The 14,333-nt window shown below is 35.6% G+C and overlaps 2 protein-coding genes and 1 long non-coding RNA gene across 8 annotated transcripts; 1 reads left to right on the forward strand and 2 right to left on the reverse strand.

The window, feature by feature from the left end:
- Window positions 1–579: 579 nt before the first annotated feature.
- On the reverse strand, window positions 580–1,949 carry LOC100784646 (NDR1/HIN1-like protein 12). Its single transcript, XM_003548348.5, has one exon. The coding sequence runs from the start codon at window positions 1,776–1,778 to the stop codon at window positions 1,026–1,028; it is 753 nt and encodes a 250-aa protein (XP_003548396.1). The 5' UTR covers window positions 1,779–1,949; the 3' UTR covers window positions 580–1,025.
- Window positions 1,950–6,250: 4,301 nt separating this feature from the next.
- On the reverse strand, window positions 6,251–12,521 carry LOC100802674 (two-component response regulator-like PRR95). Of its 6 annotated transcripts, XM_041010718.1 has the most exons (10): window positions 12,123–12,521; window positions 11,884–12,005; window positions 11,129–11,226; window positions 9,865–10,026; window positions 9,642–9,772; window positions 9,361–9,507; window positions 8,805–9,075; window positions 8,291–8,708; window positions 6,865–7,585; window positions 6,251–6,723 (listed from the first exon to the last, which is right to left on the reverse strand). In XM_041010718.1, the coding sequence occupies exons 2-10, from the start codon at window positions 11,955–11,957 to the stop codon at window positions 6,616–6,618; spliced, it is 2,130 nt and encodes a 709-aa protein (XP_040866652.1). In that variant the 5' UTR covers window positions 11,958–12,005; window positions 12,123–12,521; the 3' UTR covers window positions 6,251–6,615. The 6 variants fall into 6 exon arrangements, with proteins under 6 accessions (XP_040866652.1, XP_040866651.1, XP_006598868.1 ...); XM_041010717.1 differs by having other exon boundaries at window positions 11,884–12,191; XM_006598805.4 differs by lacking the exons at window positions 11,884–12,005; window positions 12,123–12,521 and adding an exon at window positions 11,466–11,570 and having other exon boundaries at window positions 11,129–11,348.
- On the forward strand, window positions 7,261–8,803 carry LOC121173761 (uncharacterized). The gene is made up of 2 exons (XR_005889115.1): window positions 7,261–7,400; window positions 8,214–8,803. It is a non-coding gene; the product is annotated as an uncharacterized lncRNA (long non-coding RNA).
- Window positions 12,522–14,333: the final 1,812 nt, after the last annotated feature.

Below are 14,333 nucleotides of genomic sequence, written 5' to 3' on the forward strand. Positions count from 1 at the left end.
TGACAAAAGTTATGAAAATAAATATTTTTATATCAGTTGTATTGATATTAGTTGTATTGATATGCTTATGAGTCTACTATAAGATAAGTCATTTACTATAAATAGATTTTCAGGTCATATTAGTCTTATAAACAGATCAGATCAAGACCTAATAATTTTATAGTAAGTAAATAGGCTAGATTAAAGTTTAATAATTATAATATAGGTGATATTCAGTCAAAGCCTGGCATGTTCAGTTTTTCCACCCCCTACTTCCAATACTCGGCTTTCTTATAATTTTTACTTATTTTTTTCAGTGTTGTGATCAATATATATATATATATATATATATATATATATATAATACCCTGATGAAAGACTTACCCATGTTATCTTCTTTCTTACTGAACAAGTTCAATTTTAATCTCTTTCCTTTTCAACAAGTAAAGACAAGAGCATCGCAGTTGATAAGTAGTTTGTTCCTTTGGCTTTACAAAAGCAAAGCACTTTATGTGAGATAGAGACAAGACAACCAGCTTAGTGTTTTCTTTGCCGCATGAACTCCCACCTGTCCAAACTTTGATTCCCCTGTGCCCCAAATACAGAATTAAGTTGCAAAATCATATTGCACGTGAATCCAAAATCCAAATAACCATGTTGCCATGCACAGTACATTCGTAAATATTCTTGTTTAATTTTTCTATATCCATAACATGACATACAATATTGTGACTTGCGACTCAAAATACTTCAAATAATCAAAATCTCTACTTTTCTTTTACATATTACATATCACTCAAACACAAAATCCAAGTCCCCAAAATACAAAATCCAACTTTCTATATGTAATATCTGGTTTAATTTTTGACAAAAAATATTAAAATGTAGTAGGAATAATTAAGATCACACATCCATGCCTGCACAGATTGTAGTTTATTAATCAGATAAAAGCATAATATATACATATACATATATATATATATATAGTTTGATGTTTAATTAATGTTTTTGTATCGGGATGGTCAAATTGTAAGATATATAGTGGTTCATGTATTGACATCACAAACTGGAGCTCCAAGAAGAGGAACCTGACCCACAAAACCTTTTCTCAAACCCATCAAAACATCACACTTGACATAGAAACCATAATGTGCAGAGTTGATGTCACCAGCTCTCCACCTCAACCTTCCGGACAACACAAGTTTCACGCCCACCACCCCATAATTCTCGTCCATGGCCATTCCATTGGTCAAGTCCTCCGACACCGGCACCGCCACTCCTCCGATCTCCGGGGACAGCGACACGGCGCTGTTCTTCTCTATGAAGAGCGGCGGAAGCATGACGTGCGGCGTCACGGGCTGGTTGCGGTAGGACACGTAGGCCGAGAGCCTGTCAAAGGAAATGGAGACGCGCCTGTTAGGGTTTTTTATGACCACATTGAACTGCATGGCGATGGACATTAGTGGCGGCGACGTGGCGTTGAGGCTGTAGACGGAGGCGCTGGCCACCGTGAAGCGCGGCTTGTTAGGGTGGTAGGCCAGCCAGAGAACGAGGAGTATGATGCCGAGTAAGAGGAGGAAAACGGTTATGCAAATGCAGTGTTGACGTTTGGGGGCATTAGGTTTGAAGCGAGAAGGTGTGGCTTTGTCCATGTTGTGGACTTGGTGTTGGTGGTGGGGAACTTTGCCAGGGAAACGGTATTGTGTGTATTGGGTAGGGTTAGGGCTAGGGCTAGGGCGAGGGATGTGATTAGGGTTATAGTTATGGTCTTCTTGATGTTGTATCTGCATTTCTGCCATGGGAGGACTCGTTGACCTCTAGTTAAAGAAGTTGTCTTGTGTGTGTGTCAGTGGTTTATGAATATGGCTCTGTAGTGACAGCTAGAAATGGTGGGGGTTGTGGATATAGTGAAGAAGAGAAAAAAGTTAAAGGAAATCTATATGGAATGGAATAAACTTGGAAACTTGGAATCAAAGTATAAGCAAAGAGTTTTTCTTTTAGTTTTATTTGATCAATGGCTGATGATTGATCAATGATCACCTCACTAATGTACATGTTGCTATGTGTTTTACTTTTTTCCCTGTTTTATACCTTGCTTTGTCTTTATCCATGCTTCTTTTCTTTATTTGCTTTTACTAACGTGATGTGAACAAAGAAACCCGTAAATAAGCAATGCGAATCATTTGCAACTTTGTAAAATGTGACTACATGGACAAGAGAGTGAGAGAATCTCTTTTCTAAACTTATATATAAAGATGGGTATATAAAACAGTACGTACACGTTGTGTGGAGTAATGAGGTTCCAATAATTAATAATGAATGGAACAACAAAAACATAAGCAGCAGCTAGCAACCTAAATGTGGATGGATGACGAAAGGAGGATTTGCATGCATCAGCTTTCTGCATTCGGTTGCATGTTGCATTCACTTCTTTACCTGCTTATCAGTTCGTTCCCTCCTGACTCCTGTGACCCGAAATTAAAGACACCTCAACAAAGAAAACTAATGCTCCCTTTGTACTAAAATAAATGTCTCCTTAGGTTGGTTATTTTAAAAAAATAAAATAAATAGATGAAAGAAAATAATAATTTTATAAAACTAATCTTAATATTAATATTATATTAAAAAAAATTAATACTTATTAGAGTATCTCTAAAGTTTATTGCTTAATGAGTTACTTTTTTTTTTAAATATGGTTGTTTAATTTTTATTTTTTTTAATATTGGAGCTGATCCACGTGTCATAGGATTAGTTAAAATTAAGTTCAAGTTGATTATGAGAAAAAATATTTTCTTACTATTTAAGGATCATTTAAGAGAAGTAAGTTAATAACGACTTAAAATTATATCATCGGAATAAAATATATATAAATTGCTTAAGTGACATTATAGAAATCAATTAATACAAGACAAACAACTTAAAATAGATTACTTAAATTATACTCATTGAAAATGCTTTAGGAGTTTTATTAAAAAATAATTGATATTATATTAAAAAGTTAAATTTGATACTTATTTTGATTTTTTTTTTAAATTTATACTTATTTTGGGATGAAAGGAGTAAAATGTTACCTTTAAAAAGAAGAAGCTTTTCAATGACGTGTTAAAACTTGAAAGGACAAGAAAAGGGTGCAAATGATTTCAATGCATTAGACACAATAAAATCGCTTGTTCCCCCATTGGAAGTGTCAAATGTAGGTCAGTGATGTGGAAGTTAATTAGTATACTTTGCAGTTTTCTTTTTAGGGAAATTGTACGGTCTAGCTAGTTACTGGCAACTAACAATAATATAATTAAGTAGTGATGATGAAAGCTTTTCATTCTTCAAGAAAAAAAAAGTGTCAAATGTAGGTCAGTGATATGGAATACTTGTAGAAGAAAAAAAAAAGACTTCCATTTCAGGGGAGCAAACGTGTGATGATGAAAGCTTTTCATTCTTCAAGAAAGATTGTTAAAGTTGTGTTAAGTGCGAAGAATTCCCATATTAGATGAAAATGAATAAGTTGAGCTAGCATTATATAATTGATAAAAAAAAAAATCTATACATACAGTTAGCTAGAGTGTCTCTGTAATGCTAGAGACTATTGAGCATACATATTAATTAATGTATATAAAATTATTTTAATTTAACTAATAGTTGATTGATACTTTTTTATCAATAAATGTTAGTTTTTAATATGATTGGTCTATCGTGAATATGAATATGTAGTAACATTAATTATATTTTATCATCCTTAGTAATTTTGTCAAATTCAAACTCAAACACAATATTCCTTAAAATTGTTTCATATTTAAAGAAAGAGAATTTTTAAGGATATGACATTTTACTAATATTAGAGAAAATATTAGACAAACAAATAGGAAAAGAAATGAGATAAATAATTTTAAGAAAAAATCCTTGGACATTCAAGGAGTGTAGACAAGAAAAGACAAGAAGATGTGAAAGATATACATAATTATATTGTGCAGGACTCATAAACTTTATGTGACATTTTATTTGATACTTAAATCATCTACGCTACAACAACCCTTATAAACAAAGATCAATAATCATGCTCAATTAATATAAATACAGGATTCCATCGAATCCCTCATATACGATTAAACACACACTTAGCGCACGAGCATTAAGTTTGTGCCCCTCTCTCTCTTTCGCTCATGTAAACTCTACTTTAACATATATTTGATTTACTTTTCTCACTCATATTCTCACTTGGGTGTGGATAATTCATTTTACAGGTCCTCTCTCCTATAAAAAATAACTCTTAAAAATTTGAGACCACACTCAATCACATCCATCGTGATGTGTCTATTCATTCTGATGTGTCACGGTTTCAGATTTTGGTAAAAACAATAATAATTAATTTTAATGATATAAAATAACAAGAAGAAAGAAAGAAATAAAAAAAAAGTATCAATAAAGTGTTTGAGTGTCCAAAAACCCATTCACCAGTCCCCTTTTTATGTTTCATTTTGTGCATTTTCAATTAAAACATAACACCTTAAGTCCTTAACATTAAAAAAAGAAGAAGCAAAATGTTGTTATATGAAAGAGAATCTTTTTAAAGATCGACGTGTCACTCTTTAATCGGAACAGCAAGAAATGAGACAAATTATTTGTCTCGATCCTTTGTATGTCCGTTTGGTTGTCTCTCAATTAATATATAAGTCCTTAGAAAAAGTTCCAAAATTTTACTATTTAAAAGATATTTTTTTAATCGAAAGGAATAAGACATACCACGAAAGTAATTTATTTCAATTTATTATGAACAGTACATCCACTTGGTAATTGGAGCGTTAACTGCTTCTAAGGGTATCACATGCTTTATTAGGGCAAAAAAAATGTGCTTTTAAAAATTTAAAAAGTACGGTTTAAAAAGTTATAATAATAATTTATTTAAAATAAAATTATAAAATTTATTTTCACTGTTTTTCTAAATAGCTAAAAAAATTCTTAAAAATTTGATGATAGAATTAATTTTATTTTCACTTAAATAAATGTCTATCAATTTTCAAGTATTCAATTAGTTGTTGGCCATCAATAAATATTTTAAATCTATCTGTTTTTACAAGGAAATAAAATGGTTAAAGTACATCAAAATTATTTGACAATACTCCTATAAAAAGAAATACTCAAAGATAATCATGTTATTTACCCCAAAAATTACAATTCATTTCATTATGAGAAGTACAATCAAAGTCATATTTGTTTTACTAGGTTTTCCCGGATAATCTAGGCGTGAAGTTGTAGTATAGCTTAATCTCAAGCAATGTGTCTTAAATATCTGTTAAGACAAACCCCATTTAACATCTTCACGGGTAAGCCTTTCTCCCTCCAACAATCAAATCAAACCTGATAAAACTCGTGGAGCCAAGCCAAAAGTTCACTGCTTGTTCATGTAGGTCCTTGATTGGGAAATTAGAAATGCTTTTTTCTTTCCTTCTCTATTCTTCGAAGAACCTTATAATGTGAAACAGTTGTAGCGAGTGGTGATTATTTCTTTATTTTATTCACAAAAATAAGCAAATAATGTCCAAAGTGAAGATAGTGACAGCACAGAATGAGCCCCAAGAGAGAAGATGCTAAAGATGAACAACCAGAAATAACCGAAGGTGATGTGGCTCGATTTGAGACCTTTCATGGACGTTTGGATAAAATTAAAACGATCAAGTTTCTGCTTGCAATGCAAAGGAGATGTATTGATTACTGCTAACGTGTCTTCATTTCAATCATAGACTTGTTAATTCAATTCTTTTCGGAGTTTGGATCATGCATCTTCAAGTCCCACATCAACCTAGACATGGTGTGTCCCACAAGTGCACATTATTGATTCTTTTCCTGTGAAAGTTCATGCACTGATTTCATCAAGGACCACTCTTCAATATGAATGTGTGCTTTCTATCATTATGACCATTAACTTTCAGCCTTTCAGTTAAAACTGCATCCCAATCTCTTCATTAGAGACGAAGACATAGCTTGAAAGTGAGACGAGAAGAAAACAGTAGAACATGAACATGCAAGCGGAACCATAAGAGTGTTAAAAGGCATACTTTTCTTTAAGATACTACACCACCTTCCAAATAACATGGAGACTTCAGGGGCCGTTAGCTTCTTACAGGTATGCAATCTTACTTTCTGACACTAATTGCTATTTATCGAGGAAACAGCAAATTAGTATTGATGACAATTGTGAATTGAAATAGATCGGGCAAATTCGTGGGGTGAGTTTAAAACAATGCTTAAATGCCGAATGCAAAGAAAGATCAATCAGTTGCAAAACCCATGTAATTACAGACCCATATTACAGACTGAAACCTAAAACCTATGTAATTACAGACCCATATTAGTATTCAACCAAGAAAACATATACACAGGCAAAACCCAAACCAATCCCACTAAATAATTACAATTCTAAAGTTGTAAGTGGCAGTCCAAATGTAAACCCAGAAGAAAACACCTAAGAATGTTTAGCACTACCCTTTAGCTATCTCCCTACTGGCCTACTCTTCTTTTGCCTAATGGATAAACAGATTCCAACAACACACAGATACCACCCTACAGCTAATCCTTGTTGACACAATCGGTGTTACAGTCAACTGTAATTTAATACTACAGGAAACCTAAAGAGAACAATGTTCATGAATCACCACCAGCCTCAGCGAATGGATGATTATGTTGTCGTACAAACTGCCCCTTCACCCGAGGCCGCTGCTCTGCCAGTCTTTTCCGGCTTTGATATCGAACCTATACAAGAAATTAGAGTACTTGTTAATAAGATCTTTAGTGAAACATGCTATAGGAGTTTCCAAGCCAACTGCAATCATAGATATAAATTCACCATAAATAATCTTAAAGTAGCCTTTTACTAAGTGCTGTTTATGATACCTTTTTCTCGAAGCATCTCTCTTTCCGCTTCAGTCGAAACTTCACTAGTGCTGCTTCTCTTTGACTGGAGCGATGAGAATCTGTCACTCTAAATCCATCATAATTATGACAACCACTATCACTGAAACCATCTGAGGTGTTCTTGGATACTATAGCTGAAGTAGCATGTCCATCATTTCCACTGTCCATGCTTCCATATGCACTACTATTAACATGATTTGCAGCATCATGGCATAAATTATTACCAGCACTCTGATCAGCAGCAGGAGACTCATGCCTTGCGTGATCTGAATCAGTATTATCCTTTACATTTTGATCAAGACAAGTAGCATCATTGGAACAGTCATGAGGTTGATCTGAGCAGTGACTTTCAGGATTGGACTGGGAGGAGGTACTTGTGGGAAAGGGAGAACTCTCATTCTGGCAGACTGGTTTTGGACTCAACATGGGGTGAATGCCAGATTGTGCATAGAAAACAGAAGTAAAAACATGACCATGTCCCTCAGACTTAAGCTTGGAGATAACTCCTGAAACAGGTAAGAGTCCATACTGACCAATGACTGTACTGATCATATTCTCCAGGTTCTGATTTGAGTCGTCATACTGACAATTTCCAGATAATTTAAGGCATTCATGAGAATCCCAATTGAGCCAGTTTACTTTAGGAGATGTAATCGATGGTGGTGAAAAAAGAGGCTGCAACAATTTACTATTACTGTACCTGCATATAGAAATTATTACCCATCGTCAGAAAATCTGTGTAATCACAATGATGTTGAGTTTTTGAATGGGTCAATAGGAAAAAAAAATACTTTAGAATGAAATACTGGATAGTGATTTCTCATCATCCAAGGATGAAAGCTTAAACATGGCCTTTATTTTTGGGTGGTAGGGAGAGGGGGAACCATAAGAGTGCAGAAATTTAATGTTTAAATAAAAAAAGGGCCAAACCAGTGTATAGTTTTACATAGAGATGATTTGATCCATAAACTTAAAGGAAACAGTCCCAAATGGTTATTAACAAAGTCTCTTTGAAGAATTCTTCTTATTGTTGATAACTGTGCACAAAAACACCCATGTATCTGTGGTCTTCAATATTTTAGATTTTAGAAGCATAACTATATTTACCATTATTAGGATTATTGGATCCTTCCATAGATTATAGGCTCTGAAAAATATGTTTCAGTACAAATCACCATTTATTCAGCTTTCATCAATACTAATCCTACATATAGAACAACATAAACAAGACTGACGAAAGACATGAAAAGCACATGTTAAAATTCAAATAACAAAATTCCATGAAGAACTTCCTTCTGCTGACTAAAATTTGTTTCTTTGATGGTCAGAGGAAATATTGTATGGCATCTGGTTTTGGTAGATATCATTTTAAGAACTAAAGAAGTCAAGAAAGCACTGAACTCACCAAGAAAAGGCAGAAGTATTTGAATGGTTCAATCTTTGAGATTCCTCAGTTGATTCACTTGCTTGTTTACCTGAGCTGCCAGGAAAATCACTTCTTAAGGAAAGTTCCAATTGCGTTTCACAATCAAACTTGGTTGTATTACCACCATTGAGACTACAGTTTTCATTAGGGTGCTTTGGAAGATTTCCAAATGTGGCAATCAAGTCAATAGCTCCTTTAGAAGGTTTCACCTGCTCAGCATTGCATCCATGCAATATAGAAACATGAGAATTGTCTCTGCCTAACTCAGATTTTAAGATTTCATCCTCGTTTTCAGTTTCAGGTTCAGCAACACCACAGTCTTGTTCTAGCATTAAATCTGTCAATTCAAAACTTTTGTCACACCTTGCAGCCTCTGATACAATTGTAATTGATTTATCTGCATTAAATGTTTTTAATAGACGACAAAACAGTCAGCACATTGAAACAAGATAAAAACAAATTCTAATCAAAGTGTAAAACAAAATTCGCCTACCCTCTGTTTCATCATTATGCTTAGCTGATTTCCTTTCAAATTTGGCAAACTTTTCATGGTCCACCATATCAATTTTGTTCAGTTTAGAACTTTCCAGCTGGGGCACATCCTGCATATTTTCCACAAATGTACTCTCGGCTTCAAAAATTGGGGATGCACAAGTGCTCTGCACATGAGTTTGCATAACTTGGCAATGTACATCCTGGGACACATCCTGCATATTTTCCATGTATGTACTCGCAGCTTCCATAATTGGTGATGTACAAGTGCTCTGCACAAGAGTTTGCAAACTTGTGGTTTCTATGTGAAATTTCATGAAACAAAACTAATCTAGAAAGAATATTTTTCCAAAAGCTAAGTGGCTTTGAAAATGCATTGTGCAATAGATTTCAGGTTGCATGTCTTTATATGCTACTCAAGCCAAGAAGTGAGTGAAAACTGTCGATAGAATTTCAGAAATAAAATTGACTAAATTAAAAGTCAATCACTTCACACTCAACACACTGAAGGCTAAGAAAATTGACAAATTTGGCAAAATTGAGGCAGTAAAACTTACTTGAGCCTCACTTAATCTCTCGCTGCATTCATTGTTTTTCTTTGAGGAAGCCACAGAACCATTAGATTTATTGCTTGCAGAATTGTCTTCTGAGGCAGTTTTAAGTTTTTTCGGTGAAAATGTTGTATTTTGAGTAGGAGTGATAATCTGAATAAATAATATACAGCAGAGAGGAAAGAAAAAAAGGAATAAGTAAATATATGCTAAAATAGCAAGCCAAGCTAAAAGAAGGAAAAAATACAAAATTATCTCTTTATAAAAGACTGGGGAATATGACATACAGTGTGCCTTCTCCATACATGTTGCCACAAGTTCCTAAGCTCATTCTTGCGAATGGGTTTTATAAGAAAATCAACTGCCCCGTTTAACATGCATTTCAACGCCATGTTAACCGAATCATGAGAAGACATCACTGCACACCCATGAGAATAAAATGAGCTCATTAACCATTTCGATCTTACACTGAGACTAAGATAACAAATACATAATAACAAGTCAACATACTTATGACAGGAATGCTTTTACAAATGTCATGCTCCATGATTAAAGAAAGAAGAGCAAATCCAGATATTGCTGGTAGCTCCACTTCTGTTAATATGAGATCTAGCTCAGATGCCTTCTTCTTCAATGTTTCCCATGCCTTTAATCCATCCGGAACTGCAATAACTACATTGAGTAAAGAGAATACCATTAAGTAATAAACCATGAAAACAATAATGTCAATCCGAAATTGGATCATCCATAATGTTTTGCATTATCAGATCCAAAAAAATTAAAAATCTTTGTATGGTATTCCAATCTATGATAACAAATTACTACATATATTATATCACTAAAACTTTTCTTCTCATCTCTTGGTATCTCTCCAAAATACGATGCTAATAAATCCATCATTTAAAAGGAAAGAGGAAAAATTAAAACAATTAGGATTTTTGGAACAAGTTACCAAATTTAATTTTATGTTATTAAAAAAACTAAAACTACAGTTCGGGTATTCAGGTTCATTGCCTTTTTGTTTAAAACAAAACAATGTGAAAATAGCGACGAATAAACATATAGATGAAAGAAAACAGAGATCCTCAATATGAAGACAAAATAGAATACTGCATTCATGATAACTTTTTTTGGTTCATTATAAGTCATCAAAACTGCAAAAGCATGCTAATTTTTGAGAAAAGGAGGGAACAAAATCAGCAACACATTTAACTACGTACACTACAAAAGAAAGTAATGCATTAGTGATCAAATTTGGTGGTAAGAAGTTTAGTTTTTTTTTTTTCCCACAGCAATAACAGAATCACACAAAAATTTACTGACATTATTTTTAAATAAATAACATAAATAATTTCCTCACTAATTTTTTTTTCAGTGGTAACCTTCGCTCAGATCCTCTCCAGTTTAATCGATCCCAACCATTCATACATTTATAATTTAAATTTATCAAATATTCAAAATAAAGGATGGCTGAAATTTCGTCCAGTTTATTCAAAACTGGAGAGGATCTTTTTGGTGATAGATGACAAAATCCAACACGTTGAAAACTAAACAGAAGCATCCTTTGGATGATGCTAATTGCTACCGCAATCATACACGTAAAGTAATTCCAGAGACCATAATCAAAACGGCAGAACACAAGTTAAATTTTCGCAAGTAAACGACAACTAATTAAGCAATACAATGCCATAGGATAAACGACATAAACAGCGAAATCATATAAAAAAATCTCGAGGATTAAAAAGAAGAAGAAGAAGAAGAAGAAGAAAAAAACCCGTGTAACTGCATTTGCGAAGAAGCGCGGCGATGATTTGGCGCGTGGAATGATCAGCTTCTACAAGCAGCACTCTGAGCACCATCCGCGGCAGAAACCTCTCCCATTGAACCAGCTCCGCATTGCTATTCTCCGTCGTCGTCGTCGTCATCGCGCAGTTCAACTCATCCATTCTCGAACAACAGCATGGTTCGTTCCACAGCCAGAAAGAATAATAACCCTAATCGGCCACAAGGAAGAAGAAGAAGAAAACAGAGTGAATGAAATTGACTTCATCATCATCCTCAACACATGTAAGAGAGAAAATAATAGTAACAATTTCCAAACCGCCCTTTACTTGCTTCTTTGCTCAGTTTCTGGCAAGCAGCTTTCGCCCACAACCACAGCCGTGAAAATAGTTAGAAATATCTTCCCACCAAAACCTCAACCTCTCCCATTGAACCAGCTCCGCATTGCTATTCTCCGTCGTCGTCGTCATCGCGCAGTTCAACTCATCCATTCTCGAACAACAGCATGGTTCGTTCCACAGCCAGAAAGAATAATAACCCTAATCGGCCACAAGGAAGAAGAAGAAGAAAACAGAGTGAATGAAATTGACTTCATCATCATCCTCAACACATGTAAGAGAGAAAATAATAGTAACAATTTCCAAACCGCCCTTTACTTGCTTCTTTGCTCAGTTTCTGGCAAGCAGCTTTCGCCCACAACCACAGCCGTGAAAATAGTTAGAAATATCTTCCCACCAAAACCTCAACCTCTCCCATTGAACCAGCTCCGCATTGCTATTCTCCGTCGTCGTCGTCGTCATCGCGCAGTTCAACTCATCCATTCTCGAACAACAGCATGGTTCGTTCCACAGCCAGAAAGAATAATAACCCTAATCGGCCACAAGGAAGAAGAAGAAGAAAACAGAGTGAATGAAATTGACTTCATCATCATCCTCAACACATGTAAGAGAGAAAATAATAGTAACAATTTCCAAACCGCCCTTTACTTGCTTCTTTGCTCAGTTTCTGGCAAGCAGCTTTCGCCCACAACCACAGCCGTGAAAATAGTTAGAAATATCTTCCCACCAAAACCTCAACCTCTCCCATTGAACCAGCTCCGCATTGCTATTCTCCGTCGTCGTCGTCGTCATCGCGCAGTTCAACTCATCCATTCTCGAACAACAGCATGGTTCGTTCCACAGCCAGAAAGAATAATAACCCTAATCGGCCACAAGGAAGAAGAAGAAGAAAACAGAGTGAATGAAATTGACTTCATCATCATCCTCAACACATGTAAGAGAGAAAATAATAGTAACAATTTCCAAACCGCCCTTTACTTGCTTCTTTGCTCAGTTTCTGGCAAGCAGCTTTCGCCCACAACCACAGCCGTGAAAATAGTTAGAAATATCTTCCCACCAAAACCTCAACCTCTCCCATTGAACCAGCTCCGCATTGCTATTCTCCGTCGTCGTCGTCGTCATCGCGCAGTTCAACTCATCCATTCTCGAACAACAGCATGGTTCGTTCCACAGCCAGAAAGAATAATAACCCTAATCGGCCACAAGGAAGAAGAAGAAGAAAACATAGTGAATGAAATTGACTTCATCATCATCCTCAACACATGTAAGAGAGAAAATAATAGTAACAATTTCCAAACCGCCCTTTACTTGCTTCTTTGCTCAGTTTCTGGCAAGCAGCTTTCGCCCACAACCACAGCCGTGAAAATAGTTAGAAATATCTTCCCACCAAAACCTCAACCTCTCCCATTGAACCAGCTCCGCATTGCTATTCTCCGTCGTCGTCGTCGTCATCGCGCAGTTCAACTCATCCATTCTCGAACAACAGCATGGTTCGTTCCACAGCCAGAAAGAATAATAACCCTAATCGGCCACAAGGAAGAAGAAGAAGAAAACAGAGTGAATGAAATTGACTTCATCATCATCCTCAACACATGTAAGAGAGAAAATAATAGTAACAATTTCCAAACCGCCCTTTACTTGCTTCTTTGCTCAGTTTCTGGCAAGCAGCTTTCGCCCACAACCACAGCCGTGAAAATAGTTAGAAATATCTTCCCACCAAAACCTCAACCTCTCCCATTGAACCAGCTCCGCATTGCTATTCTCCGTCGTCGTCGTCGTCATCGCGCAGTTCAACTCATCCATTCTCGAACAACAGCATGGTTCGTTCCACAGCCAGAAAGAATAATAACCCTAATCGGCCACAAGGAAGAAGAAGAAGAAAACAGAGTGAATGAAATTGACTTCATCATCATCCTCAACACATGTAAGAGAGAAAATAATAGTAACAATTTCCAAACCGCCCTTTACTTGCTTCTTTGCTCAGTTTCTGGCAAGCAGCTTTCGCCCACAACCACAGCCGTGAAAATAGTTAGAAATATCTTCCCACCAAAACCTCAACCTCTCCCATTGAACCAGCTCCGCATTGCTATTCTCCGTCGTCGTCGTCGTCATCGCGCAGTTCAACTCATCCATTCTCGAACAACAGCATGGTTCGTTCCACAGCCAGAAAGAATAATAACCCTAATCGGCCACAAGGAAGAAGAAGAAGAAAACAGAGTGAATGAAATTGACTTCATCATCATCCTCAACACATGTAAGAGAGAAAATAATAGTAACAATTTCCAAACCGCCCTTTACTTGCTTCTTTGCTCAGTTTCTGGCAAGCAGCTTTCGCCCACAACCACAGCCGTGAAAATAGTTAGAAATATCTTCCCACCAAAACCTCAATCTCTCATCAAAAGGTGGATCGCAACTACCAGGCTGACGTGGCACCATTTCAGCCATCCCTTATCTTATTACACAAGCATGGGCTCCACCAGACGGACACGTGTTGACTCGACGTTTTCTCTCTGCACAGTAACATCTGGGTTTTATTTTACCATATTTTTATCTCGCGTACAGGCTCACAAGTTTAGGGTCTAAAAACTAAATTTTAAAAAAATTTAGGGATTAAAAAGTTAGTTAACCCATTATTTTATTATAAATACGTGACATACATAGTTGATGTATGAACAAAGATGATAGTACAAAGTAGCTTGTTGAGAAGTTAGCAAGAGGGACATAGAATATTATGAATAAATTACTCAAAGAATCAAATGTATGAAGTTTTTATTTTGGATAATAAATTATCTTTGGATGTATAAATGGCGTTGATAAGTTGTATGTTTGAGTTTGACTCAATAAAGGCATATTGATCTA

This window comes from Glycine max, chromosome 16 (genome assembly GCF_000004515.6).
Source record: "Glycine max cultivar Williams 82 chromosome 16, Glycine_max_v4.0, whole genome shotgun sequence".
Taxonomy (NCBI): domain Eukaryota; kingdom Viridiplantae; phylum Streptophyta; class Magnoliopsida; order Fabales; family Fabaceae; genus Glycine; species Glycine max.

Coding starts and splice junctions, on each gene's coding strand:
- LOC100802674 (XM_041010718.1), bottom strand. CDS start 11,957: ATGGATGAGTTGAACTGCGCGATGACGACGACGACGACGGAGAATAGC. Junction 9,076..9,360: donor AGAGATTAAGTGAGGCTCAA/GTAAGTTTTACT, acceptor ACTCTTGTGCAG/AGCACTTGTACATCACCAAT. Junction 7,586..8,290: donor AATACTTCTGCCTTTTCTTG/GTGAGTTCAGTG, acceptor TTCTATATGCAG/GTACAGTAATAGTAAATTGT.
- LOC100784646 (XM_003548348.5), bottom strand. CDS start 1,778: ATGGCAGAAATGCAGATACAACATCAAGAAGACCATAACTATAACCCT.